The sequence below is a fragment of the Lipotes vexillifer genome, unplaced genomic scaffold (assembly GCF_000442215.2).
Source record: "Lipotes vexillifer unplaced genomic scaffold, Lipotes_vexillifer_v1.1 scaffold1466, whole genome shotgun sequence".
Classification (NCBI taxonomy): domain Eukaryota; kingdom Metazoa; phylum Chordata; class Mammalia; order Artiodactyla; family Lipotidae; genus Lipotes; species Lipotes vexillifer.
This window is the reverse complement of record NW_006796989.1, coordinates 187,994-214,288: the sequence shown is the minus strand read 5'-3', so window position 1 is coordinate 214,288 and position 26,295 is coordinate 187,994. Positions and strand designations below refer to the sequence as shown.

Below are 26,295 nucleotides of genomic sequence, written 5' to 3'. Positions count from 1 at the left end.
AAAGAGTGAACTCAGAGAGTCTGGTATCGCAGATTCTGTCTTTGGCAACTTGGTAGATAGAAGAACCATGCAAATGGTATTGTTGGTTTTCTTTTTTAGTTACCAGTTTGTTTATTTCTAGCATATAGAAATACAGTTTATTTTTTTTATTGTGTAACCTTTTCTAAACTCACTTATTAATTCTAGTCACTTTTTGTAAATTCTGTAGGATTTTCTACATAGAGAGTTTCTGATTCAGAAAGTTTGGGGTGGAGCTCCAGTAACATGGGGTGGAGCTCATGTAACATATGTTTACATGACAATCTTTCTACATAGATTGTCATGTAAACATATGCTTTTTTCTGCGTAAATCATGTCATATGTGAATAGGGGGTTTTACTTCTTCCCTCCCAGTCTTTATTCTTTTTTACCATTATTTTTTATTCTTTATTACATGAAAGCTGAGGCTACCAGGACAATGACGAATAGAGGTGACTGACGGCAGCACACTGCCTTACTTGTTCCCTGTCGTAGGAGGAAGGTACTCAGCGTCTCACCATTAAGTGTGATTCTAGCTTCTAGAATTTTTCTTTTAAATCAGTATAATTGAGGCATAATTTACATAGAATAAAATTCAGCATCCATTCGTAATGAAAACTCTCTTAAACTTGGAAAAGGACCATTCTCACTCTGATAAAGGACATCTACTAAACACAGGTGCATCAGGGAATTGTAAAACCACAATGAGATGTCACTGAACGTCCATTAGAATAGTTAAGAAATTAGAGTCTCACCATACCACACTTAGGCAAGGATGTGGAGCAACTATTAAGGATTGCTGGTAGGACTTTAAAAGGATACAACCACTTTGGAAAGTAGAGTTTGGCAGTTTCTTGTAAAACTAAACATAGATTTAATATATACCTCCAAGGAACCCCTCTTTTGGATATTTATCCAAGAGAAATGAAAACATGTTACACGAAACCTTGTACACAAGTGATCATAGTAGCTTTATTCATAATAGTTCATTCCTGAATTAACTTTAACATCTGTCAATAGTGAATGGATGAAAAATAATTGTTATATTTTTGCATGATGTACTCTATTATTTCATTTATATTAAATTCTAGAGCAAGCAAAACTGGTATATAGTGACTGAAAGCAGATCACTGATTGCCTGAGCTTGGGGGACTGGGTGCAGAGGGACACAGGAAACCTCTCAGGGTGATAGAAAGAACTTGGCTATGGACGTGGTAGTGACGTCCTGTACGACTTGGACTGTGTTAATTGAGAACGAGTGGATCTGGACCCACAGTCCATACTCTGCTTCCCTTTGGGCGAACGGTTGTCTCTATTCATTTCTTAACGTTTGCAACTGCTTCTCTTTCCTGGGGCTTTGCGGTCTTCCTGTGCCTGTAGAAGTTGAACTGTCAGCCAGAGTTGAGGTGGCTTTTATATCCGGATTTTAGAGTTAAGCCCTTCTGCTGCCTCCCTCTCTTTCAGGATTTCCTCCTCAATTTTCTGGGTACCCTGCCACTCCTGCCTGAACTCTGTCCACTGACACCTCAAGTTTTAGTGAGGCTGTCCCCTGCCTGTTGCAGGATTTCAGATTGCTCTCAGGCAAAAAACTGCAGCTATAGAAATCTCACCCATTGCAGTTTTTGTTTTTCAAGAATAGACTTAGGTCCAATTTCTTCTGCCTGCTTTTTGTTGCTTTCCAGTGAGTGCCATGAGCAGACAAGAGGTGTTAAGGATTTCTTAGAAGATTCAGTGCTTGCAAGGATTGGTGGAAAAATCAAATAGAGGAAACCGAAAAAAGAATGTAGCAAAGAAATACAGTAGAGGCGGAGAGTTTTCAGGGTCAGGCAGCACAGTTTATCAAAACGATTTGAAACAGCCACGCTGCTTAGCCCTCTTCTCTTTCTCTGGTTCAACGAGGGCAGCAGGTGCAGTTCCCTGTGGAATAAATATGTTTGTGTGTTTGGGATGAAGGTGCAGAGAACTCATTTCTTCTTAGTGATAAAATGAATCTGCCTTGAGAGTCCAAATGAATCATTTGGAAAACTTTTTACAACTAGTAGGACTTAAAGCTGAACAAACAAATAAATATCAATAACTTTCAATATATCAATTAGGGAACATAATCCAACAAAATAGCAAATTAAATAAGTTTTCTTTTAAAAACCCAAATCCATTGAATATCTATGAATAAACTTTTGACATTAGTGGTGTCAAAATCTATAGGAAGAAAACTATAAAACTTTACAGGAAGAGATAATAGAAGACATGAGTAAATGGAGAAATAACACGTTCAGGATGAGGGAGACTCACTGCTGTGAAGATTTCACTGGTAAAGTCAGTGCAGTTGCTAGTTAGAATCTGAACTGAATTTTGGCGTGGCGTGAGTGAAGTTGACCCTGTGACCCTCAGGTTCATCTGGCTCCATCTTCATGATTTAAGCCAAGAACCTACATCCTATCTAATTGACGTCATTGAGGAAGTATTACATTTCCCAGTACTTGTTAGTGTACTCCTAGCTGTGTCAGCCTCACACATCTACTTGTGTATGTAAATATGTCTGCATTTCTGGTCAGGAAGGCAGGCTTTGGGGCAATAACTGGTCCCAAATTTCCATTTTAGACAGACATTAAAATAAATGTAATTTATGGTTTTTTTTCTAGAAAGTATGGAGGAAAAAATCACCAGATTGATAGGTGGGTGAGACTATGGATAAATGGGGTGGATACATAGGGGGAACAGATGTGTTAAGTAGGGGTGAAAACCATCTGATTATTGGCACAGAAACAGATTACCCCGCCCCACTGAGTCATCCAGCAGGGTTAGTCCTTCACCAGGTATTTTTAGTAGATGTTATATGCCGTGTTCTGTGCTGGGTACTGACCCTTCAGCTATAAATCAGATTTTATTCCTTACCTTAAGGAGTTCAAAATCTAAGAAAGGAGATAGGCAATAAAAAAGTAAAACAAATATGTTGCAATTAAGAAAATGTTATGAAGGAATTTAACGTTCCTTACCCGAAGGAAAATAACTAAGTAGATAGGAGCTTTGTGACATATGATACTTTTGATAGATAGGGCAGTCCATGAAGGCCTTTCTGATGAGGTGGAATTTAAGCTGAGACTTAGATAACGAAAGACGTCAGCCATGGGAAAAGCCAGAGAAGGACATTCTGTGCATAAGGAAGCTTAGAATTGAAGGCTCCGGCATCTTGGGGAAACAGAAAGGAGGCCATTAAGCTGGAGCTCAGTAAACTGAGGTGGAGGAAGTGAGGAGAGAAATAACACATGATATCACTTATATGTGGGTCTGCAAAAGGGTACAAAGGGACTTACCTACGAAACAAATACTCACAGATGCAGAAAACGAACTTATGGCTACCAGGGGGGAGGGAGAGTAGATTGGGAGACTGGGATCGACATGTACACACTGGTACGTATAAAATAGATAACTAATAAGGACCTGCTGCACAGGGAGCTCTACTCAGTGCTCTTTGGTGGCTTACATGGGAAAAAAATCTAAGAAAGAGTGGATATACGTATATGTTAAAAAAAAACTGTGTTAGACAGCCACAGATTTGGAACTGTCAAAACTGAACTGGACACCTATTTTGATTGGTATTTTAAGGCTTCCAAAACTTATCAGGAGTCTAAAATTGCCTCTTTGAAATATACATTTTTAAAATTAACTGAGGCAAATAAAACATTAAAGAAAGACCAATAGAATAAAAAAAGGAAGTAGGGAGAGACGATGTAAGCCACAGTAAGGCCTTTGGACCTTAACATTGAGAAATTATCAAGAGATGTTAAGCAAAGGAGTGAGCCTTTTAAAAGACTACTGTAGCAAAAAGAAAAAAAAAAAAAAAGACTACTGTAGCTTCGGGGGCAGGGAGGATGATGGTAAGAGGCAGAGCCCATAGGTAAGAGGCTGTGGCCGGGGCTGTCCCAGAGACATGGATGGTGGCAGAGTAGATGGTGAAGAATTATTCAATTCTAGGGACGGTTTGAAGGTAGAATTAGTTGGATTGGATATGTTGGATGTTATGGATAATGGAAAGGAAGGTATTCATGGATGACTTTCAGCCACTTGTTACTGAAATCTGTTTGTGTGCTCTGCATGGAATCAAGTATGGGTGGTAGGAGGACAGTTTATAAGTAACGATATGTAAGCTTATATTTGTGCAGTGCTTTGAAAATACTGCCACGTCTATCACCTCATTTTGGATTCTTTAATTTTTTTAACTGAACGTTGGCAGTTGAAATGTTTTCTGAATTTAGTTATAGTTCGCCTGAAATAGAGCTTAACTGGCATTCAGAAGTGTCGAGACTACTTGAAATTTTCATATACAAAAAGCAGTCCTTCCCCAAACTAAACATTGTCTCTTAAAAAATTAGTATGGGGTGTTTTTGGGGGGGGAGTATTTTGTTTTTTGTTTTCTTTTTTAAGGGATAGAGTAGGAGTTAAAATTTTTCATAAGAATAGATATTCATGATGTGTAGTTAAATTTTGTCTGAATGAGAGCATAAAGCCAAGCATATTTTTATGAAAGATAAAGAGAATTTTAAAAACTTGATAGACTATTATATAATATAGTTAAATTAACAGAATCACTTCATATTGCAGTGATTATTAAGCATTTTTACTTTTGGAATAGAGGTTATTGCACACTATATAACTTAATGAGAAATTGAAATCAAAATCTTAAAGCACAAGTACATTCAATACTTTCTAGCATAATTTTGTTATATTTGATATGAGTCTGTAATTTAGTGATTCTTTTCCCCCTACCTAGGCCTTTTCAAAAAATGCAATTTTTAGCATTAATCTTCAAATGGAACAGACTTGCAAGAATTGATGTATTAGTTCCTCCGGGAAAAAAGGAAATCAGTCTTATTTATTTATTTTTCAGAGGTGGCTGGATCCAAACAAACCAATAAGGAAGCAGCTAAAGAGTGAGCAAACATATTTATTTGATGTTATACAAGTATACTTTATAAAGATAAAGGACTAATATAATTAATTAATTAGAACTGCTTTTATTAATTCTAGGAGGATCTCCTTACAGTTTGAACTTTAGAGTCAAATTTTTTGTAAGTGACCCCAACAAGTTACAAGAAGAATATACAAGGTGGGTTTTTATGGAGCATGTTTTTACTTGAAAATATTGTCAAAACCATTATGAAAATTTGAAATTAATTAGGTAAAAATAGATTACCATGACATCATTCTGAGCTTCCCTGCCAGCACACAGAGTGGGTTCTAGACGTTTCAAGCTAAGTCTCTTCCTCTGTTGGATGGCTGGGAGGGCTTCAGGAGATTGAAACCCCAGGGCCACCCCGTCCAGCCACAAGCAGCTTCCCTAGCCATATCAATATTAACTTCTCTACTTGTGAAGAATGGTTCAGAAGCACTGCTGTAACTAACTGAAGTAATTAGATGATGCTGCAGTTGTATTCAAGGCATTCTGCATAGTGAGAATTGTGTCTGTTTTTTTTTTCTTGTAAAAATATATTCTATATATACGTTATTTCCATGGAGGTGGACATAGGCTTTATAAACTGTACACCGTTAAGTGTAGGAGTGCTGCACTTTACAGAGCACAGCAGGCATCTTTGTAAAGGGAGTTGGCAGAGCTCACTAGCACGTTCAGGCCTGTAAATGCCCCCTCTACTGGCCGTTGTAGGTCTAATATTAATTTACAGCTAATTTTGTTGTCCCTTCTACTTGACAAAGTACACACAAGAATGACCCAGAGGGCTTCCCTGGTGGCGCAGTGCTTGAGAGTCCGCCTGCCGATGCAGGAGACGCGGGTTCGTGCCCCGTTTCGGGAAGATCCCACATGCCGCGGAGCGGCTGGGCCCGTGAGCCATGGCCGCTGAGCCTGCGCGTCCGGAGCCTGTGCTCCGCAAATGGGAGAGGCCACAACAGTGAGAGGCCCGCTAAAAAAAAAAAAAAAAAAAAAAGAATGACCCAGATGAGTGTTTTGGTAGTGTGTAAATGTTAGGTGAACTGTTTAAGGTGGAAATAGTGGGGAGTAATCACAGTGTGGTAACTGTCATTGTTTAAAAAAACCTGAGTGATAACCTTGTGTATTGCTTGAAAGACAGAATTAGTAATTAGTTTTTTAAAAAAAAGACAGAGTTAAAAATTAGCATATTATACTTTCCATAAGATATAAGAATATAGGTCAGACTATATTCAGAATTACTCTGAAAGATGGGCGCCAAATTAAAAACCCACACCTAAAGCCACCTGTACGTAGGCTCCTAGATGGTAATGTGTTGGTTACCCTTTAGAATACTGTGGTGAAGTGGAGAAACAAAGAACTTTTGAGAGTCCTTTTCTGTGTGTTTGTGGGGGGGCAGGGTGTCACCTTTCTTCTAACAGGAGATCTCAGGAATATAGATCTGGGATTAGGCAGTCCTAACATTTGACCCTAATAACGTCCAACCTAATTTATCTTGAAAAGCCAAGTTGTATCATATAAATATTTAGTTTAATATTGTAGCTCTTAGTCAGGTTTTGTTGTTGTTGTTAAATAATTAAAATAACAAGATCTTTTATCTTAAATAATTCTCAGTGGCGTCAAACTTTCCCTAATTTTGGAGGAACTTCAAGGAAACTACTCTCAATTACTGAAAATTGTGAATTATAAAGGATTTTAAAATGCATTTTTTTTTTTTTCGGTACGCGGGCCTCTCACTGTTGTGGCCTCTCCCGTTGCGGAGCACAGGCTCCGGACGCGCAGGCTCAGCAGCCATGCCTCACGGGCCCAGCCGGTCCACGGCATGAGGGATCCTCCCGGACCGGGGCACGAACCCGTGTCCACTGCATCGGCAGGTGGACTCTCAACCACTGCGCCACCAGGAAAGCCCAAAATGCATTTTTTACTAGTACTTGTAACTTGAAATCAAGTAACAAAGTATTCCATAATATATATTTATGTAATTAGATTTTTAAATTATAAGAAATATTTGTAAATAAAAGACCAATAATTTTTAATTGGATTTCTAATGTATTTAATGCTTATGAAAAGTTTGTTAACATAAGCAATTAAAATATTGTCAGTTGTAGCCATATTCATAATGTATTTCACTCAGAAAACTGTCTTTAAATTTCTTAATGAGTTTGAATGTGTTGGTTCTTTTATGGCCTGTGTTGAAAACATAACCAAGGAATAAATGTGTCTCACTGATAATTAAAGTCAAACTATCTTCATGAAGTAGAATAAAGTAAAATCACGTTTGGTAGAAATTGAGGAATTGTGCTGTCCATCAGTCTAGAATATTATCTTTGTTCTCCCTAGAAATAATGCATTATTTCAAAAAATCCTTTATAATGGAATGTCCTGGAACCTTGTAACTGGCGTTGCTTGGTAAAATGGAGTGAAGGGCCGATTTTATTTTTATCACCATTGTGTACATCAAGGATTCTCTACCCTGATTACAAGTTAGAATCACTTACAGGGGAGCTTTAAAACGTGCTGATGCTTTGGCAACACCCCTGGAAACTGATTTAATAGGTGTCAGATGGGAACTGGGCATAGGCTTCCAGGTGATTCCATGGTTAAAAAATACTCCTTTAAAACTTTAGTGCTTGGGTAGCCTTCTTGTTATGGTCATGATTAATAGTAGGATACCCTTAGCCACAGTTAGCGGCTAAATTTTAAGGACTAGTTTAAACCCCACAAAACAAGAAATTACTGCTACACCTCCTTGCCTTGAGATTCTATTTTGGATTAGTGGTAAAAAAAGAAAGTAGTTACAGACCTTTCGTCAGGTTAAATGTCATTTGTATTAACAGGTGCTGGCGTAATTAGAATTGGCATTTTCTTAGGAGTCATCAGAATACAAATGACATTTCTTTCATATCTTTTTAGTGCTTAGGTGTACTCAGTACATAATAGGTGTTTAGTGCATGGTATTTTATTGTATTTTTTTTACAGCTTAAACATATTTCTGCATTTAGCTCAATCATTATTAATCTACCTTAAAGGTATTAATTGTCTTTAAAAATTGGGCTTTTATCACGATATTTAGGGCCCCTGGGATACATATACCAGGCAAGTGATGTTACTTCCTTTTTACAAATAGAGAAACTAAGGCTCCACCCAATTTTAAGTAATTTGCCAAAGATCACAGGCTGGTTTAGCTTAGGACTTTTAATTCCGGTTTCTACTCTATCAGTCCTTACTGCTCAGTGTGTAAATCAAAGTCAGGAAACATAGGTGTTATTTGTGTAGGATTTACAATATTATGTCAAGGATATACACATTTCAATCCTAACTGTAAAACTTTCCCACCAGGGACTTCCCTGGTGGTCCAGTGGGTAAGACTCCAAGCTCCCAATGCAGGGGACCTGGGTTCGATCCCTGGGCAGGGACTAGATCCCACATGCCACAACTAAGAGTCCACATGCCACAACTGAAGATTCTGCATGCCGCATTGAAGATCCCAGGTTTCACAGCAGAGACTTGGTGCAGCCTAAATAAATAAATATTTAAAAAAAAAAAAAAAAAGGACTTTCCCACCAGAAACCTTTAACTTTTAATTATGAAGCCAAGTAGGCCAGATAGAAATATGTTGTCTTGGATTGAGTACATAGATAATAGTGTAATACTATGTATTAAGCCTAACAGAGAGTTTATATACTTCATTTATTAATATATGAAGCCAGGGTATTTGTATCAGCTTTTTTTATCTGATTCTCTGAAAACCTTAATTACATTCTTTGGTAATTTGAATATTGTCATGGAACTCTTTAATAGTCAACTTTAATCAGCTAAACAACTAAAGCTTTAAATAATTTTTGGCTCTTGGAGTATGTGAACTTTTTTTAGTTGGGTGAAATGAAGGTCTTAAAATTCTCTGTTTAAACATTAAAAGCCACAAAATTTTATCTTCTGCCAACGTGATACAGCACAGGTGACTTTACCCAGGCATTGACAAATCTATGAAGGGATGACTACCCACTAGCAAGGACAGAAGGGGGGTGCCATCTTGTAAGCAACTTCAGCATTCTTGTTACAGGATACTTACATTTTTGTTGGTTTTAAAGGAAATTGGGTACTTGGCTTTTAATAGGAAAGCGAAAATAAGGAAAGGAACTTACCTTTTTTTTCTTTTTTCGGTTTTTTTTTTTTGATCAAAGAGAACTTTCTTAACCCAAATGAAGATGGAAAGTGCTTTTCTACAATTAGCAGCTTCCTGCTGCCTGAGGATACGGTGATGAACACATAGGCCTGTCCTTGCAGCTGGCTTCCTGGCTCAGCTGAAAGAGTGATTTTCTTTAGTTGGTCTCTAGTGTTGCTACTGTCAGCTCTTCTATGTCTCTGACTTAAGTTTTCTGTGCTTTCCAGTTCTACTTTCTGCATACACCAATCTTTAGAGTATTTGTTTTTTTTGCGGGGAGGGCTCTGCATTGGGTCTTCATTGCTGCGCGTGGGCTTTCTCTAGTGCGGTGAGCAGGGGCTACTCTTCGTTGTGGCGCGCGGGCTTCTCGTCATGGTGGCTTCTCTTGTTGCGGAGCGTGGGCTCTAGGCACGTGGGCTTCAGTAGTTGTGGCACGCAGGCTCAGTAGTTGTGGCACACGGGCTTAGTTGCTCCGCGGCATGTGGGATCTTCCCAGACCAGGGTTCGAACCCGTGTCCCCTGCATTGGCAGGCAGATTCTTAACCATTGCACCACCAGGGAAATCCCACTTTAGAGTATTTCTCCCTAACCACCCTCAGTCATGTAATTCTTAAATTCATGTAAGTTTTATAATAGAAGCTAGGGAAACAAAATATAAGTATCAAATTTCACTTATCAAAGAATTCTAAATGTTTGGATTCATGTATTTATGAAAGTTTATTTTAAAATATCTTTACTTGGGCTAATATGCCTATTATAAAAGCAAATACTTAAATATTCCAGTTTTATTTGTTAATGTAAATATACAGTTTTTAAAACTCTAAATGTTATAATTCCAGTAAATGCTATCTTTTTTTTTTTAAGGTACCAGTATTTCTTGCAAATCAAACAAGACATACTTACTGGAAGGTGAGCTGTTTTAAGTTTTTAGTAATGGGCTTTAAAAATACTTCCAATTCTGTATTAAGTAGTTCATGATCATTGCAAACAGATTATCTACTGAAAGATGGCTACATGTAGCATGAATTCCTTTCATCAGATAAGTTCATTACTTAATAGTTAAAATGTAAGTCACACAGAAACTTCAATTGTGAATAGTATAATATAAATTATAGTGCTTTTAAAATTATTGTGTTTAACCTTGAGTTATTTTCTGTTTTATTAGATTGCCCTGTCCTTATAACACTGCTGCTCTTTTGGCTTCATTTGCTGTTCAGTGTAAGTATCAGTCCACCTTTGGGCCAAATAGCATGTGATTTCATGGTCTCTGTTGGTAGTACGGCCTTTAATGTATGAGTTATTTAAACATATGTTACTATGCAGAAAAAAGTGACTACACAGAAAGTGTAATGAAGCATCTAATTAGTTAGCACTTACTTTGATTCCTGAAAATAATTTTTCTGAAGTTGGTTAAGACCTAGGAGAACGTTAAATGCATTGTTATAATTTGCTTAAATGGTAACAGTAGAAACAAATATTTTACTTCCAGAAATATAAAGGAATTCTTGACATTGCTGATTTGGCTATAAAACTTGAAAAATGTGTTTATTGAAGTGTGAATATTTTCTTTCCATTTATTAGCCGAACTTGGAGACTACAGTCAATCAGAAAACTTGCCAGGCTACCTCTCAGATTATTCTTTCATTCCTAATCAACCTCAAGATTTTGAAAAAGAAATTGCAAAACTACATCAGCAACATACGTAAGGATTTACTTACTTTCTGCTTACTTGATAAACTTCTTAATGGCATCTTTTCTAGAGAAATGTTTTAAATTGTTTCTAATGTGATTACTGAATATAGAATAGTTACTATTATATAAAATAGTATGATTACTGTAAAGAAATGTAGGTAATCTATACTAAAAAAAATCATAGACTATATGAGCCTTGTTTTCATGTCTGTTAAGAAACATAAAGCTGTATGTAAACAGACATGTATTGGCTATTATACAAAGTCGCCAGTTCTTGAAGAAGGAATTTTAGAATATTAATAATATGTTCACAATATACAGTTCAGTCTACTTAGCAATTCTTTCTTAGTTTTTAGCTGTGTGAAAGGAATCAATTCCGTTTGGTAATGAGCCAAGAGAAGAAAAGGAACTTTATGTAGTACTAAATTAATAAAAAAAAATTCTTTTAAAATAGTAGCATTTTTTCATTTATAACAACATTCAACTTTGATATTTTATGAGTCTGATTTTCTGTGACATGAGTTTTCAAGAAGAGGTTTATCGCTTGGAATAGAAAACCGTTTTGATTCTTGGTCCAGAGCTCAGTTTTGCTTTACCATACAATTCAGAATACTCATGGAGGAACTAAGGCAGTCTTACATATTGGCTGAGAATCTGAACTAGACTCTAAGAATCTGAGCCAGACTCATTTGGCCTCGTTTGAAATTCTGATGAGGCTACTTTACTTACAATCTTGTAACCTCAGCCGAATCACTCTATGTCTGTTTCTGTTTCCTTACATGTAAATTGGGGATGATAAAACTATCTACCTCTGGTGTCATTATAAGGATTAAGTGAGTTTATATATACAAAGTACTCAGAACAGTGCTTGGCACATAGTAAGCATTGAAGAAATATTAGCTCTTATTAATAAGGAGACTCATTTTCATTCGGTAATGGCCCATGTGTCTACAGCATGTTGGCAAACTATGGCCTGTTGCCTCCTTTTGCATGCTCTACGAGCTAATAAAAATGGTTTGTACATTTGAAATAGTTGAAGAAAATCAAAAGAAGAAGAACATTTTGCGGCACATGAAATTTTGAGAAATTCTACTTTCAGTGTCCTTACGTGAACAGTCATTGGAACACAGATTCCCTCATTGGCCTACACATTGTCTGTGGCTGTGTTCACGTAACAGCAGAGCGGCGTTGTTGCAGTAGAGGCCATATGGCCTGAAAGCCTGAAGTGCTTACTAGCCAGCTCTTTCCAGTAAAGGTTTGCGGACCCTAATCTAAAACAAGATTAATGAGTGAGAATTTTAACAGACCGGCTTCATGTGGTATGGGGGCTGTTGTGGTCTAAAAGCGAATGCCATTTATTATGAAAGTTCTACACATTGCATATCTGAACCAAGGGTTTGAAGATAAACCAGATTTTTAAAAAAAATTTACCAATAATGACAAGTCTGTTCTGTCAGGAAAAAGTTTGTACATTTCACAAGGTATTTATTATATATTTCTATTTGCTTTAAAGAAATGGTTCTGCAAATTTTTAAAGAAAGAAAAAATAGAATCATCCAGTTTATAACGCAGGAGGGTAGGGAAGAAAGTAGAGTGTTTATTTAACTTAATTGAATTTTATAGAAAACTGAAGTATATCTCCTGTTTTTGAGGAATCCCATTTTTATGATCATACATTGGCAGGCTGCTTGCTCCCTGATATCATTCATGAATGAAAGGTGATATCTTTGCATTTTTAATTTGTTGCTTTTGCTCTGCTATAGCCTGATAATATCAGATAACCAAGGTTGTTAGAACTATATATAATATAGCCTTTTTAAAGACTTTGCTTTTACAGTAGTAGTTCTCAAACTTGTGTTCATAAGAATCACCTGGAATATTTCTTAAATATAAACAATTTGGACCCATTTATTCTATATCAGTTTCTAAAGAACAGTGCATCTGAAACTACCTGTGATGAAAGACCAGTTTCCCCCTCAGTCTCTCATGGAATGGTGCTTCTGAAAAATATAATAAAAATGAATTACTAGAAAAATAAAATGGAGAAATAAACAAAGGCATAAAAAATTAACAAGTACTTTTTTGTTGTTAGATGCAACAGACATAAAATTACTCTGCCAAAGTGCTACAAAAGGCTGTGACACTCTCAATTTCTGTTCTTGTTATGAGTCAACACCTGTCTGTGCACCACACCCTGAGAGGCCCTGCTCCAGAGCTCGCCCCAGAGACTGCATGTGTCAGAAGCACCGTGTGATTACAATGCACATATGGAGTGTAGACCAGATTTCGAAAAATATTTGTTTTAAGTTAAGTCTGAGAGTGGCTTTGCAAGTCTGAGAGTGGCTTTTTTTAAAGTTAAATCTGAGAGTAGCTTAGAACTTTAAAAAGCTGGTGCATTCTTGTGTTTCTGGAAAATAAGAAAATATTCTACAAAATAATAATTTGTGTTACTGAAAATGTATCCTCCAGAAAAGTTAGATGTTACTGCACAGAGCTAAGAGGAGCGCCCGTGCACATGGCGTTTTGTAAAATAGTCAATCAGAATGCTGGAAAGTTTCAGACAAATCGCCTTTTTGTAATTTGGTCATATCTGTGATTGTTATAATTTTTAACCTAATGATGTTTTTACAGAGGCTTATCTCCTGCAGAAGCAGAATTTAATTACCTGAACACAGCACGTACCTTAGAACTCTATGGAGTTGAATTCCACTATGCAAGGGTAAGTGAAGAAAATGCATTTTGATATTGTTGAGTTAGGCACCATTATTCAGCAAAAAAAATCTTTAATTCCCTGATAGGATTAGAATACAAATGGAACAGTGAGTGCTGCCAGCATAGTCGCACTGAAAATTTCCTCTGAATATAAGTATTTTCACAGTTACAATCACTTAAGATTCAATACCTGACAAGAAGAGTGGTGGAAGTGGATTTTTCATGTTATTTTTCTTCAAGGTAGTGTTTTATGTTATAAGGATAATTTTTGCTGACCATAAGAGACAGTACCTTTAGAATTTTTAGTTTGCAAAATAAAAACTGTTACAGGGGGCTTCCCGGGTGGTGCAGTGGTTAAGAATCTGCCTGCCAATTCAGGGGACACGGGTTTGAGCCCTGGTCCAGGAAGATCCCACATGCCCCGGAGCATCTAAGCCCGTGCGCCACAACTACTGAGCCTGTGCTGTAGAGCCCGCGAGCTACAACTACTGAAGCCTGTGCGCCGAGGGCCCGGGCTCCCAACAAGAGAAGCCACCGCAATGAGAAGCCTGCACACCACAACGAAGAGTAGCCCCTGCTTGCCGCAACTAGAGAAAGCCTGCGCACAGCAAAGACCCAATGTAGCCCAAAATAAATAAATGAATTAATAAATTTAAAAAACAAATTAAAAAAACTGTTACAGGAAAAGTAATTTGAATTTTTAACTTTTATGAAATCATTATCATAAAAGATGCTTTCACCTCACTGAGGCCTGTATTACTACACTCCTTTCATCATTTAGTAACATCATTATAAATTTTTATTTATAAAGCACAAAATCAATTGTATTTACATATTTTCGTTGCCCCTCTGCCATTCCTTTGTTAGGATGGAATTCTATAATCACTGGCTTTTCCTGTACAACACCTTAACTTTTCTTTTCTTTTTTTCTTTTTTTTTTTGGAGGAGATAAAGCTTTTATTTAGTTTATTTTTTTTGATTTAATTAATTTATTTTTTATACAGTGGGTTCTTATTAGTTGTCTGTTTTATACATATTAGTGTATATATGTCAATCCCAGTCTCCCAATTCATCCCATCACCATCCTCCCTGACTTCTTTTTCATTGTGTCAATTTGCTGCTTCCAAAAGACTGTTATCCTCCTGCCATAAGCATATTTGTGAGTGACTGTCCTTCATTTGTGCGTCTCTTCACCTAGATTCCTTCTCATGATTGTTTCATCAAGAGATTATATTCCTTTAGAAGTACCTGAAGTACAGCTATTCTCTATACCTAATGAAAAGTGGAATTATAGGTAATCATCAGTTTAATTGGTGATAGGTTTTATATTTTCTTGGGACAAACTACTAAGCCTAATATGGATCCCAGCCTGAAAGGGAGTTAAGTTTTCCTTAGATAGTTATTTTTAATTTATTTTAACATATAGACATATGCAGACCCATTCCTTTTAAAAAACCAAATGACTTGCTTTCCTCACATGACTGGATCTGGTAATTCTGAGCATTTGTGACTTGGAAGTCTGTCTGGTTCCATTTAAAATGTTTAAGTTTCCCTTGAACTTCTTGTGTTCTTTAGAATGGGCCCTTCACCCTCCCTCCCTCTTTGCGGGCTATTACTTTTGAACATGACTCTCCAAAGGTAACGTAGTGGTCACTAGATTTTGTTTTTATTATAGTACAGTCTAAAACAAATGGAACTTTAAATATGTACACTAGACTATGGTTAACAGTAAAAAAGACCACTAAAATCAGTCATTTTAGTGCTAAACAAGGTGGTTTAGACTGCTGTTATCATTGACTGCTGTCTATATAATACAAAGAATCTTAGACTTTTTTTAACTTAAGTGACATGGCTGGATCTCATACATAATTAACCATATCATTATTTATTGATTTGTCTAAGTTATGTTTTTTTATTGTTTAAATTAGTAGATTGTAAAACTCTTTCTCAGAAAGCCAATCATGTAGAGTGCCAAATTAAAGGAATTTAAATTTTAAATATTTTGTACAAACCAAAAAAAAAAAAACCAAAAACCCCACAAAATAACCCAGCTAGGAAAAGGTGTTTCTGCTGTATGTGGATGTGGATGTGGAGAACTTCAGAAAATGTGCAAATGTTCAGTGAACATGAAGGGAAGTTTTGTAGCCTCAGGAACAAAAAGGACAAAAGGTAGAGGGGAGAGGACACATAAGGAAAATACTTAAGTTTTAATTGAATATCACAAGCAAAAGTATGTTTGAAATAATATTTTATTTTGAAAAGCAAGGTAAGATCTTTTCTCTCTGCCTCCAGAATGTAGGCTGAAAAAATTAGAGTAGAACTAAGTTATTTATAGCAATCTGCAAGATGCAAATAAGTCTTAGAACCATCATAGCAGTGCATCTGTTATGTGCCTTACACAGTGTTGGCACTAAGGATGACTTAGTGAACAAAACATCAATTATCCCTGCCCTCATGGAGCTCACAAGATAGTGAGGGGAAAGAATTAGAGCATGTATGAACAGTTAAGTATTTGAGAATATGAAGGGGCAAGTACAGAATGCCATGGGACCTTGTGGCAGGAACTTCTAATCCAGCCTGGGAGCAGAGGGTAGGGAAGCCTTCTTAGTAGTAATTTACTGAAGCCAGAAAAGTTAATAAGAACTAGCCAAGGGAGTAGTTTTCACCATAGAGCCATCAGGATGAAGGAAGACCTGGAATCAAGAGAGAACATGGCCTATTTGACAAAACAAAAACATTTAGTGCACCTGCAAGATTATATGAATAAGGGAAAAGGAAACTGTAGAAAAGAAAAGGATGAAGGACAGGTTCAGGATAAAAAGGAAAGAAGAAAAGATTTGAGGGGGCTTCCCTGGTGGCGCAGTGGTTGAGAATCCACCTGCCAGTGCAGGGAACACGGGTTCGAGCCCTGGCCCGGGAAGATCCCACATGCCGCAGAGCAGCTAGGCTTGTGTGCCACAGCTACTGGGCCTGTGCTTTGGAGCCCGTGCCCCCCCCCCCCCCCCCCCCCCCCAAAAAAAAATACACTGGCTTGTGCTGCCCAGCCTCCTACTGGTAAGTCCAGCCTCATACTTACCCCCGGTTCCTGGCAACCCTGGTCTGTTGCCTGACTCCATAGTTTGTCTTTTCCAAAATGTCTTATAAATGGAATCCTGCAGTATGTAACCTTTTGAGACTGGCTTCTTTTACTTATAGTAATGCATTTGGGATTTATCCAAGGTACTGTGTAGTTCAGTAGTTCATGCCTTTTATTGCTGAATTGTATTCAGTTATATGGATGTACCATGGTTTGTTTCTCCACTCACCCACTGAAGGACATCTGGGTCCTTCTGGAAATACTGGAAAGTATTTTGTTTTGTTTTGTTTTGTTATTAATAGGCCTACTGCAAACATTCATTTATAGGTTTTTGTGTGAATTTAAGTTCTCATTTCTGTAGGGTAATAATCCCAAAGTGGAATTTCTGGGTCATATAACAAGTGTATACTTAGCTTTATATGAAATTACGGAATTGTTTTCTAGACTGAGTGAACCACTTTGTATCCCCACCAGCATCTTTGCAAGTTCCAATTGTTTTAGATCCTTTTAGCATGTGGCACTGTTTTGTTTTGTTTCTTTTTAAGCTTTTCTGATAGGTGTGTTTTATCTCATCATGGTTTTACTTTGCATTTCCCTAATGACTAATGATGTTGGGTATCATATCTTTTCTTTGATGAATGTCTGTTCAGGTGTTTTCCCCATTATTTAATTTGTTCTTTTCTTTTTTTACTCTTGTGTTTTGAGAACTCTTTATATATTCTAGATACACTTTTTCTGTTGGATATGTGACTTGCAGATATTTTCCCCACTCTTTGTTTTGCCCTTTTGTTCTCTTAACAATGTCTGTCACAGAGCAAAAGAAAGTTATAGATTCTCATACCCCTTATTCAATCACTGATGGAACAGACATTTTAAATATCAGCATAATATAGATTTTTAGCAACATAGCAAACTGTAGAATACTGTATCCAACAAGTTTGGAGTACATATTATGTTTAAATATGCAGAATATAATTTCTGTTCATGGTACATTTAAGCTAAAAACAATAACAAAACGATGACTTTAAAAATCCTCCGAGTATTTGGAAATTAAGAAATATACTTCTAAACAAGCCATGGGTACAAATACTATCATTATTTCTACCCAACAGCCTCTGTGCACTGCTCTCAGACTCACCTAGAAAGAATAATAATTAGTTACCCCTAAGTTTGTGGTTAGGATCAATTGATAAAATAACAGATATCAAATTAATCTTGAAAATATAAAATAATCTGGACATATTAAATTAATACCAAGGAACATTGTGGGAGCTAAATTTAAATATTTATAAAGAATTTCTGACCTCTAAAAATGGAGGTCTCAGGAGTAATTGTTGGCCTAAGTAACTGGTTAAATGAATGGCTTGAGGGCTCACTAAATTCCTATCATCTTTACTAGAAAATCAGTCAATATTTATTACACTGTTAGAGTGGAATAAAATAGCATAATAGAGCTATACGATATCTATACCGCAGATCTGCAAGTTTAATCTCTGTTTTATAAAGAAGTTAGCATGATATAAACTCTTTGTTTTCCTAAGAAACTGATTCCTGGTTATCTAGATGTAAACGTAATCACAGAAGGCTTGGCCTTAGGTTTTTGATTTGATGCTCTAAATCGACCCTAAAACAGTTCTACCCAAGTTTTGGGCTTAATTGTGAATATCTTATTTCCATAGGTGTTTGTAATAATGATGAATGTAATTCTACTGAAAAATAACTTTTGCCCTTCAAAGTTTCAAGAAAAGGAAAGCTTAATGATGCTATTTTGATTATTCATTTATTCAGTGAACATTTATTGAGCACCTTCTATGTTGCAAGTCCTGTTTATAGACACCATGGATACAGCAGTGAGTAGATAAAATCCTACCCTCATGAAGCTTGCATTCCAGTGGGCAAGACAGACTATAAGCAAATTATTGAGTACCTTAGGGTACATAGTGTGTGATTCCATGGAAGTAAAGTTCAAGAATAGGCAAAATACCAGCAGAAGTCTATATCAGCAGAAGTCAGAACAGTAGTTTCCTCTGCAGAGGTGTTGCTAGCTGGGAGGCTCCTGAGGGAGCCTCTTGGGATTTGGAAAAATGTATATGTTGGTTTGTGGTGGTTACATGTAAGTGTATATACTCAAGTTATGCAAGTTGTAAAATTTTGAGTCGTACACTTAAGATCTGTGCATTTTACTGTATATTCTACTCAGTTTTCTTATGATTAATTAAAAGTTGTGATAGATGCTGTGGAGAAAAATTAAGGTGAGAAAGGGGAGTGAGACGATCAAAAATGGGATATCAGAGAAGGCCTTCTGAGAAGGTGAACAGACGTTGGGGAGTCGTGCAGATATCCGTGGGGAGAATGTTCTAAGCAGAAGAAACAGCAATAAAAGGCCATGAAATAGTGTGCTTGCAGGTCAAGGAACAGCAAAGTTCCATACCAAACAGTATGGCTGGTACAGTGAGCTGGAGTGGAGCGTATTGACAAGGTCCAGGTGGACCAGGACTTTATAAGAATTTTACAGACTTTGGCTTTTAATTATAAGCAAGGCCAGTTGAGGGTTTGAGGAGATAAAAGACATGGTGTGATTTACATTTTTTAAAAAAGTTTTTTGGCCGTGTCGTGTGTCTTACGGGATCTTAGTTCCCTGACCAGGGATCGAACCTGGGCCCCTGCAGTGGAAGCGTGAAGTCCTAACCACTGGACCGCCAGGGAAGTTACCCAATCCACATGTATTTTGAATATGGAAGTGACAGCACTGACTGATGTATTGGCTCTAGGGTGTGAGAGAAAAAGGATTCAAGGAATGCTTCTAACTTTTTGGCCTGAACAACTACAAGGATGGAGTAACTTCAGTAATTTGTAACAATCAGAGAGAAACAGATTTGAGAGGGTGGGTGAGGAGCTAGCCTTGGGACATGCAATTTTAGAAGACTTTTATCAATCGAAATGAAGGAAGGCAGGCAATTCAGTATATGGAACTGGAGTTCAGAGGCGAGGTCTGGACTAGAGCCATACATTTGGGAATTGTCAGCTTACAGATAATATTTAAAGCCGTGACACGGGAGCACTGAAGGAACATAGCTAGTAGCAATTGAAGATTAGAGGTCCTCAGAGCTGGAACACTTCAAATTTTAAAGGTTAGATGAGGAAGAAATAGCCATTTAGATAGAAAGAACGCCTTTCAAAAAGAATGCCTTTCTTTCTGTCAGACACTTGTGTGTCTTTGAAGCCAGGTGAATCAGGCGTGGTCAACTATGTCAGATGAGAATTGGATTAGAAATGTGGAAATTATTGTAATATTACCAGTATTGACTTTGTACAATTTTGGAGCTATAGTGATGGCCAAAGGCTGATTGATTAGAGAATATTCAAGAAAGACTGTGAGAACAGTAATTTTGAGAGATTTTACTGTACAGGTTACAGATAATAATCACAGGAAACACCTTTATAGCATTTACTATGTGCCTGACAACCTTCTTAGGGCTTATGTATATTAATCTCATTTAATCCTTAAAACAGCCCTGTGAAGTAAGAGTATTATCATCCTTACTCTCCAGATGAGGAAAATGGGACACAGAGAAGTTAACTAATTTAGTCATATGATATCTGTTTCTGTTTTAAGGTTCTTCAAAAACCTTGTTTTTAACCTGCATATATTTGAGGACTTTTGGACATATTTGTTCGAATAATCAAATAATATAAAAATATAATCCCTTGAAACAGAGAAAAGAATCTCTTCTGTACAATAGAGCTATATATATGATTTCATCTGTGTCACCCTAAAATATTCAGATCACACAGTGATTTTCCATATTCTGCTATGTGCTTTTTACTCATCAGGACCTGTCTAGACACAGCTTTTTTTTTTCTTTCCCCTTTTTGATTCTTCTGTATCTTTATGAAAGTATCAGTAGGTCATTACTTGTATTCACTTTCATTGAATAATTTGAGAGCACATAACACTGTTAGACCTATATAGGGCACACAGAAATATTTTTTAAATTATTAATGAGTGTGTATTATGGCTAACTTTATACCTAACTACATGAAAAATATACAAACATAATAATTTTAAACTAATGATATATATAGGGGAAAATCACAAAGCTAAAAGGTAAAAGTGAAAACAATTTCAACATATATTACAGAAAGTTTTTTAGTGTTCATATTTTATAAAGAGTTTCCACAATACAGTAATTTTTTAAAACATATAAGTAGCAATACAGGAAAAACAGAGATGAGCATGTTGAGGTATAACTTGGAGTGCAAATACTGATATGAATATAATATTTGACCACTTCCATTTCTCAGACTCCACCCTTTTTATAGAGGTGTTTTAAATAATGTGTTCAAGGATTTTTATTACAGCATGTTTGTAATATTAAAAATTTAGAAATCTCTAAATGAGTCAACAGAAATGGTTAAGAAATTGTGATAAATCCATATTTTGGAATAATATGCAGCAGTTAAAACTGATGAGTTAGAGGTATATATATTGATATGAAAAGATATCTACAAAATGCTAAGTGCAAAAGAAAAATTATGCAATAATATTTCCCAGTTTTTGTTGATTAAAGAAATTGTGTGGTTATAAATACTACATATTTATATTTTGTATATATAAACAAAGATCTAGAAGAATATACAGTGGTTCCCCCTTATCCATGGTTTCTGTTTCTGCAGTTTGTTACCTGAGCTCAACTGTGGTCTGAAGATACTAAATGGAAAATTTTAGTGGCTTTGTGTTATTATTGTATTCTTACCATGTGACTGCAGAGGGACTAGAATGGTTAAGTGGTCCCAGCGACTTAGTGGAGAGTAGAACTGTGGTCTCCACCAGAAAGGAGGGGAGGGCACACTGCAGGGTAGTGTGAATGGACAGTTGAGGCATGGGTAGAGAATATTAGAATATCTGTTCACAGTCCTCTGAAATCTCATCCTGTTTACATTGCTGCTTTTTAACATGTTGTAAAATAAAGCACATACACCCGTGTGTATATCTTAGTGAACATCTTTGTAAATACCATGCAGGTCAGCAGCAGGCTTTAGCCTGTGTATAAAGAAATGCTTTTTATACACTGTCCCAGTCATAGCCCCTTCCTACATTGTTCTTCTGTGGTTTTATCACACAGTGTGCCTTCCTGGGTACTAAAATTTGGTCTTGCTTTTTGTTTGTTTTAACTGAATAACTTTAAATGTCTTTTAATCCCTTCTTCCCTTACCATTCCTTAGAATTTTCTTGTTAAAGAACTGCACCATTTCACCTGTAGTTTCACACAGTCTGGACTTTGCTGATTACATATTCATGGTACAATTCAGTACATTCTACTGGGCTAATGAAGTTTTCACAGAGAAGGTGGACTTGATCTAGACTTTGGTTAGGTTTGATTTGATTCATCAGAGAGACATGAAGAGATGAGAACAGCATTAATTAAAACATGTAATTATGGGTACACAAAACATGTGGAATGGCCTGATGGGAAGCAGGTTTTTACTAATTATAAAGGGGGAGATGAAATGGGATAGGGTGGTCGTCTCAGTGCCAAGCTAAACAGCGGAGATATTTTCCTACAGATAATAGAGGTCCATTCATTTCACAAATGGGTAGGTCTTTCTACATCTAAAAACCTGAAAGGGCGCAAAACAAAGGCCCTGCACTTTGCTACTCAGGTTCTAGTGAAGAAGAGAAAAAATAAACAGATTAAACAAGTCAATGTATAGCATTATATTAGATAGTAATAAGTGATAAGAAAAGCATAAAATAAGGTGGTCACCGTTCGTTTTTCTGTACACTGGAATTAATAGCATTTGTATCCATAAGGGACGTAATACTTATTTTCTTGCGTTCTCTTGCCCAACTCTGGCAGTACCTTGGGAACTGACACTTCAGTCTAGATAACTATGATTTGAGAATTTGATAGCTATATAGATAGCTATAATTTGAGAATTTGAATTCCTAGATATCCCTGCAGTGTTTTTTAACGTTTTTCTACCAGCATAGCAGCCTGACTGCTTTACGTATTTATTGAGTTTTGCATCTCTCTTTAATGGCATTCATTCTTCTCAAGTGATTGGTGGCCCTTGGTTGTGTACTCCTTTCGTATTTGTGATTCCTACTTCACTTGGCCACGCATGGTGTTTGTCCTTACTGCGGCCTGTTTTAGGTGCTGGAGGAGGGAAGGAAGGAACTGCCAGGTAGAATGTGCCTATAGTTTGCTTTTTCAGTTTGGGGTTCTCCATGACTTCTGGGGATCACTCTATTCCTGTCCCCAGTCTCCACACTTGCTCCACACTTGTAGACAGGCTGCACACACTTCTGTGTCCTGTAGCTCAGTCTAGATTGTAGGGTTGATAGGAGCTAATTATCTTCCTGCTCCTACCTGATCATCCTGACGGCAATTTGAGGCTTCCCCTTGGGCTGCGGTTTTCTGGAATTATTTTCTCTCCATAAATCTGATCTTATCCACTTTGTCTTCACAGACTCCTCAAAATGTCTGGCCCACTGATTACATACCTTTCAGTGTTATGGATTGTTTTCAAGTGTTAGGGATTTTTTCTGTTTTCATATATCTTCTCTGATGTTTTATGAGATTGGGAGCAGAAGGAATAAGCAGAGCGTATATTAAGTCACCGTCTGTGAGGCTGGGCCTGCCATCTTGCTTCACAATTCTGATTGACGTCCTTTAAACAGTGATTTAAGACTCTGATAATAGTGTGCAGTGGTGCTGGTTATTGCAAAAGAAAAGGAGCAGCCAGACAAATTAACATACACTGCTGTGTTTGGCCACTTACTACACGTTAGTTTACCTAACAGGCTAATTTAGTAATATTTCATTTAATTAGAAATTATTGAAACTACATTTTAAAGGTTTTTTCCTAGGGAGACAATTACAAAATCTTGATTATATTTTCATTAATTAGTTCTATCTTCTGATCACATAAATGCTAGGGATAAAAGCATTATTGCTATATTAGTTTGCCTGGAGTATGTTTCAAGTCAAGAAGCAGAGCTATTTCAAGACTGATTAGCAGCTGAGAAAAGTTTTAATTCCACTCATTCTCTTAATAGTGCAGGTCAGCTGTTCACGTTCGATCAGTCAGCATGAGAACTCACCCATCAAAGCGCAATTCAAATTTCCTTCTCAGGAGCCTTCCAAACTCTCCAGCAATTGTCCCCACTCTATACTCCCATAATGTTTTTGTTGTATTATGTCTGTTACAGAACTTCTCATTATATCGGAAATATTATTTTATTACAGGTTGCCCTTCACCAAACTCTGAACTCCAGGTTTTATTCACTTTTGCAATCCTACCACCATATTTACACAGTAATTGGACCTTAATAGTTTTAGAAATGGAAAGATGGGTACTAACTTGTCATTCTATAAGATGAGAAGGTCTTTGATTTTCTATATCAAAGAGTCAGTCCCATTTATAAACTGTGGGAAATCCTGAAATCATTTTTGCTTTAGATTAATAAATTTTAATAATGCAACATTTAAGTTTGATTTGAAGTATGTCCTTTATTTTTATGATGTAACAGTTACCATATGGATTTGTAAATATTCAGTTAACTGTTGCCTTTGATGAAATGTCACACTGTGTAAAAAAAAAACTAATCATATTTTTAAAATATATCTTTAACAGTTTATTTTAGATTTGCCATCTTCTTTTTTTTGTTGTTTTCTGAAGGATCAAAGTAACAATGAAATTATGATTGGAGTGATGTCAGGAGGAATTGTGATTTATAAGAACAGAGTACGCATGAATACCTTTCCGTGGTAAGAACTTCCATCAATACTTTTGCTTTTACCATTATATTACTAAATACAATTCATATTAAAGAAAGTGGTTGTTGAGCTATTTAATGTTGTCATACAACTTTGTTCCACTTACTTGGAATCTACCAGAATATACCTATTAAAATAATTGAATTATTTGTTTCAGAAGTGTCTTAGTTTAAAGAAAATACTACTTTGAGAATTTTTCTCTTAGTCTCTAAATCTGTACTGTAGTGTAATAGCTAATATTGTCATATTTACTCTGCGTCTCACGCTGTGCCAGTTGTTTTGAATACAGTATTTCACTTAAATGCATTCAGTGGGTGCTAGTTTATTAGTTGGAACATGGGCATGGCTGCTGCAACAAAAGCCCCTTATTACAGTGGTTTAAATTGGTACTGGGAAAGTATGGTGGCTCCATGGGGTTTAAAACTCATGTTTCTTTTGTGTTATTGCTCTGCTGTCCTTAGCATGCTGTGCTTATCCTCGTCGCCCAGTGCCTCACTCACCATCACTCCTGTATCCCAAAGTGAGGAAGAAGGAGAGGTAGCATCTGCCATTTCCCTTTAAGGGGATAACTTGAAAATTGTAAAAATCATATTGATCACATATCCCTTGTGTGAATATCATATAAGTAACTTGGGATTTTAAAAATAAACACAATGATTTTCTCTAGGGGAAGAAGCAAATACAAAAGAAATATATTGTATCAATCTGTTTCTCTTTATATCTCCTAAAAGAATTGGTCCAGATTTTTCAATATCTATGATTATTATTTAATAGGTTTTTGTAATTAGTCACTTATATAACACTAATAGAAATATGATAACTGACAGAAGCTATTATTTTAGAAAATTGCCACAATTACATTGAGAAAATAAACATAAATTTCCCCAATAGGTCACTATCTAGGAAAACAGGAAATACAAAATATAAAATTGATGAAATGAACTTCATCAAAATTAGATATTTTTGCTCTCCAGAAGACACTGTAAAGAAAATGAAAAGGCAAAAAACAGGCTTTTATAAAATACATATTTGATAAAGGACTTATCAAAAAAATGTAATGGACTCTTATAGCTCAGTAGTAAGACAACTTGATTAAAAAGAATAGGCAAAATATGTGAATAGATACTTCCCCCAAAGGAGATATACAGATGGCAAATAAGTACACAAAAAGATGCTCAGTCACTAGTGAAACGCAGATTAAAACTGCAGTGAACTATTACTGTTCACCCACTACAATAGTTCCAATTAAAAAGAATGACAATACCAAGTAATGGCAAGGAAGCAAAGCACCTAGAAATCTCATATATTGCTGGTGGGAATGCAAACTAGTAGACCAACTTTGGAAAACAGTTTGGTATTTCTTCAAGGTTAAACATAGATTTACCATATAATCTGGCAATTCTATTCCTAGATATTTACCCAAGAGAACTGAAAATACAAGTTCGTGTAAAGATTTGCACACTGTGTTCATAGCTGTATTATTCATAACAGCACAAAACAGAATTCCAGATGTCCATCAGTTGGTGAAAGGACAAGCAGATTACACTTGCAGTGGAATACTGTTTAGCAGTGAAAGAAATGAACTGTTTTACACACTAAACAATATGGGTGACCCTCCCCTCAAGACATTATGCTAAGTGTAAGAAGCCTGACACAAAAGATGACGTACTCTTTGTTTCTACTTATGTGAAATTCCTGAGAACACACAGTATAGAGACAGCAGACCTTTGGTTGCCATTGGAACATTTTCAGGTGATGGAAATTGTTACATGGTGGTTTGGGTGGGTGGTAGTTACACAGCTGAATACATTTGTCAAAACTCATTGATTTGTTTGCCTAAAATTGGGATATTTCATTTTATATATAAATTATACCTCTATAAAGCTCATAAAAGAAAATCAAA

The 26,295-nt window shown here is 36.4% G+C and overlaps 1 protein-coding gene across 1 annotated transcript in view; it reads left to right on the top strand.

The window, feature by feature from the left end:
• The window catches only part of PTPN4 (protein tyrosine phosphatase non-receptor type 4), a 143,848-nt gene that overhangs the window by 42,183 nt on the left and 75,370 nt on the right, over positions 1 to 26,295 (top strand). The window contains exons 3-9 of the mRNA XM_007469135.1: positions 4,907 to 4,949; positions 5,047 to 5,125; positions 9,993 to 10,037; positions 10,294 to 10,346; positions 10,710 to 10,830; positions 13,452 to 13,539; positions 24,295 to 24,383. Coding sequence (XP_007469197.1) covers positions 4,907 to 4,949; positions 5,047 to 5,125; positions 9,993 to 10,037; positions 10,294 to 10,346; positions 10,710 to 10,830; positions 13,452 to 13,539; positions 24,295 to 24,383 — 518 coding nt within the window. The remainder of the gene's footprint in view (positions 1 to 4,906; positions 4,950 to 5,046; positions 5,126 to 9,992; positions 10,038 to 10,293; positions 10,347 to 10,709; positions 10,831 to 13,451; positions 13,540 to 24,294; positions 24,384 to 26,295) is intronic.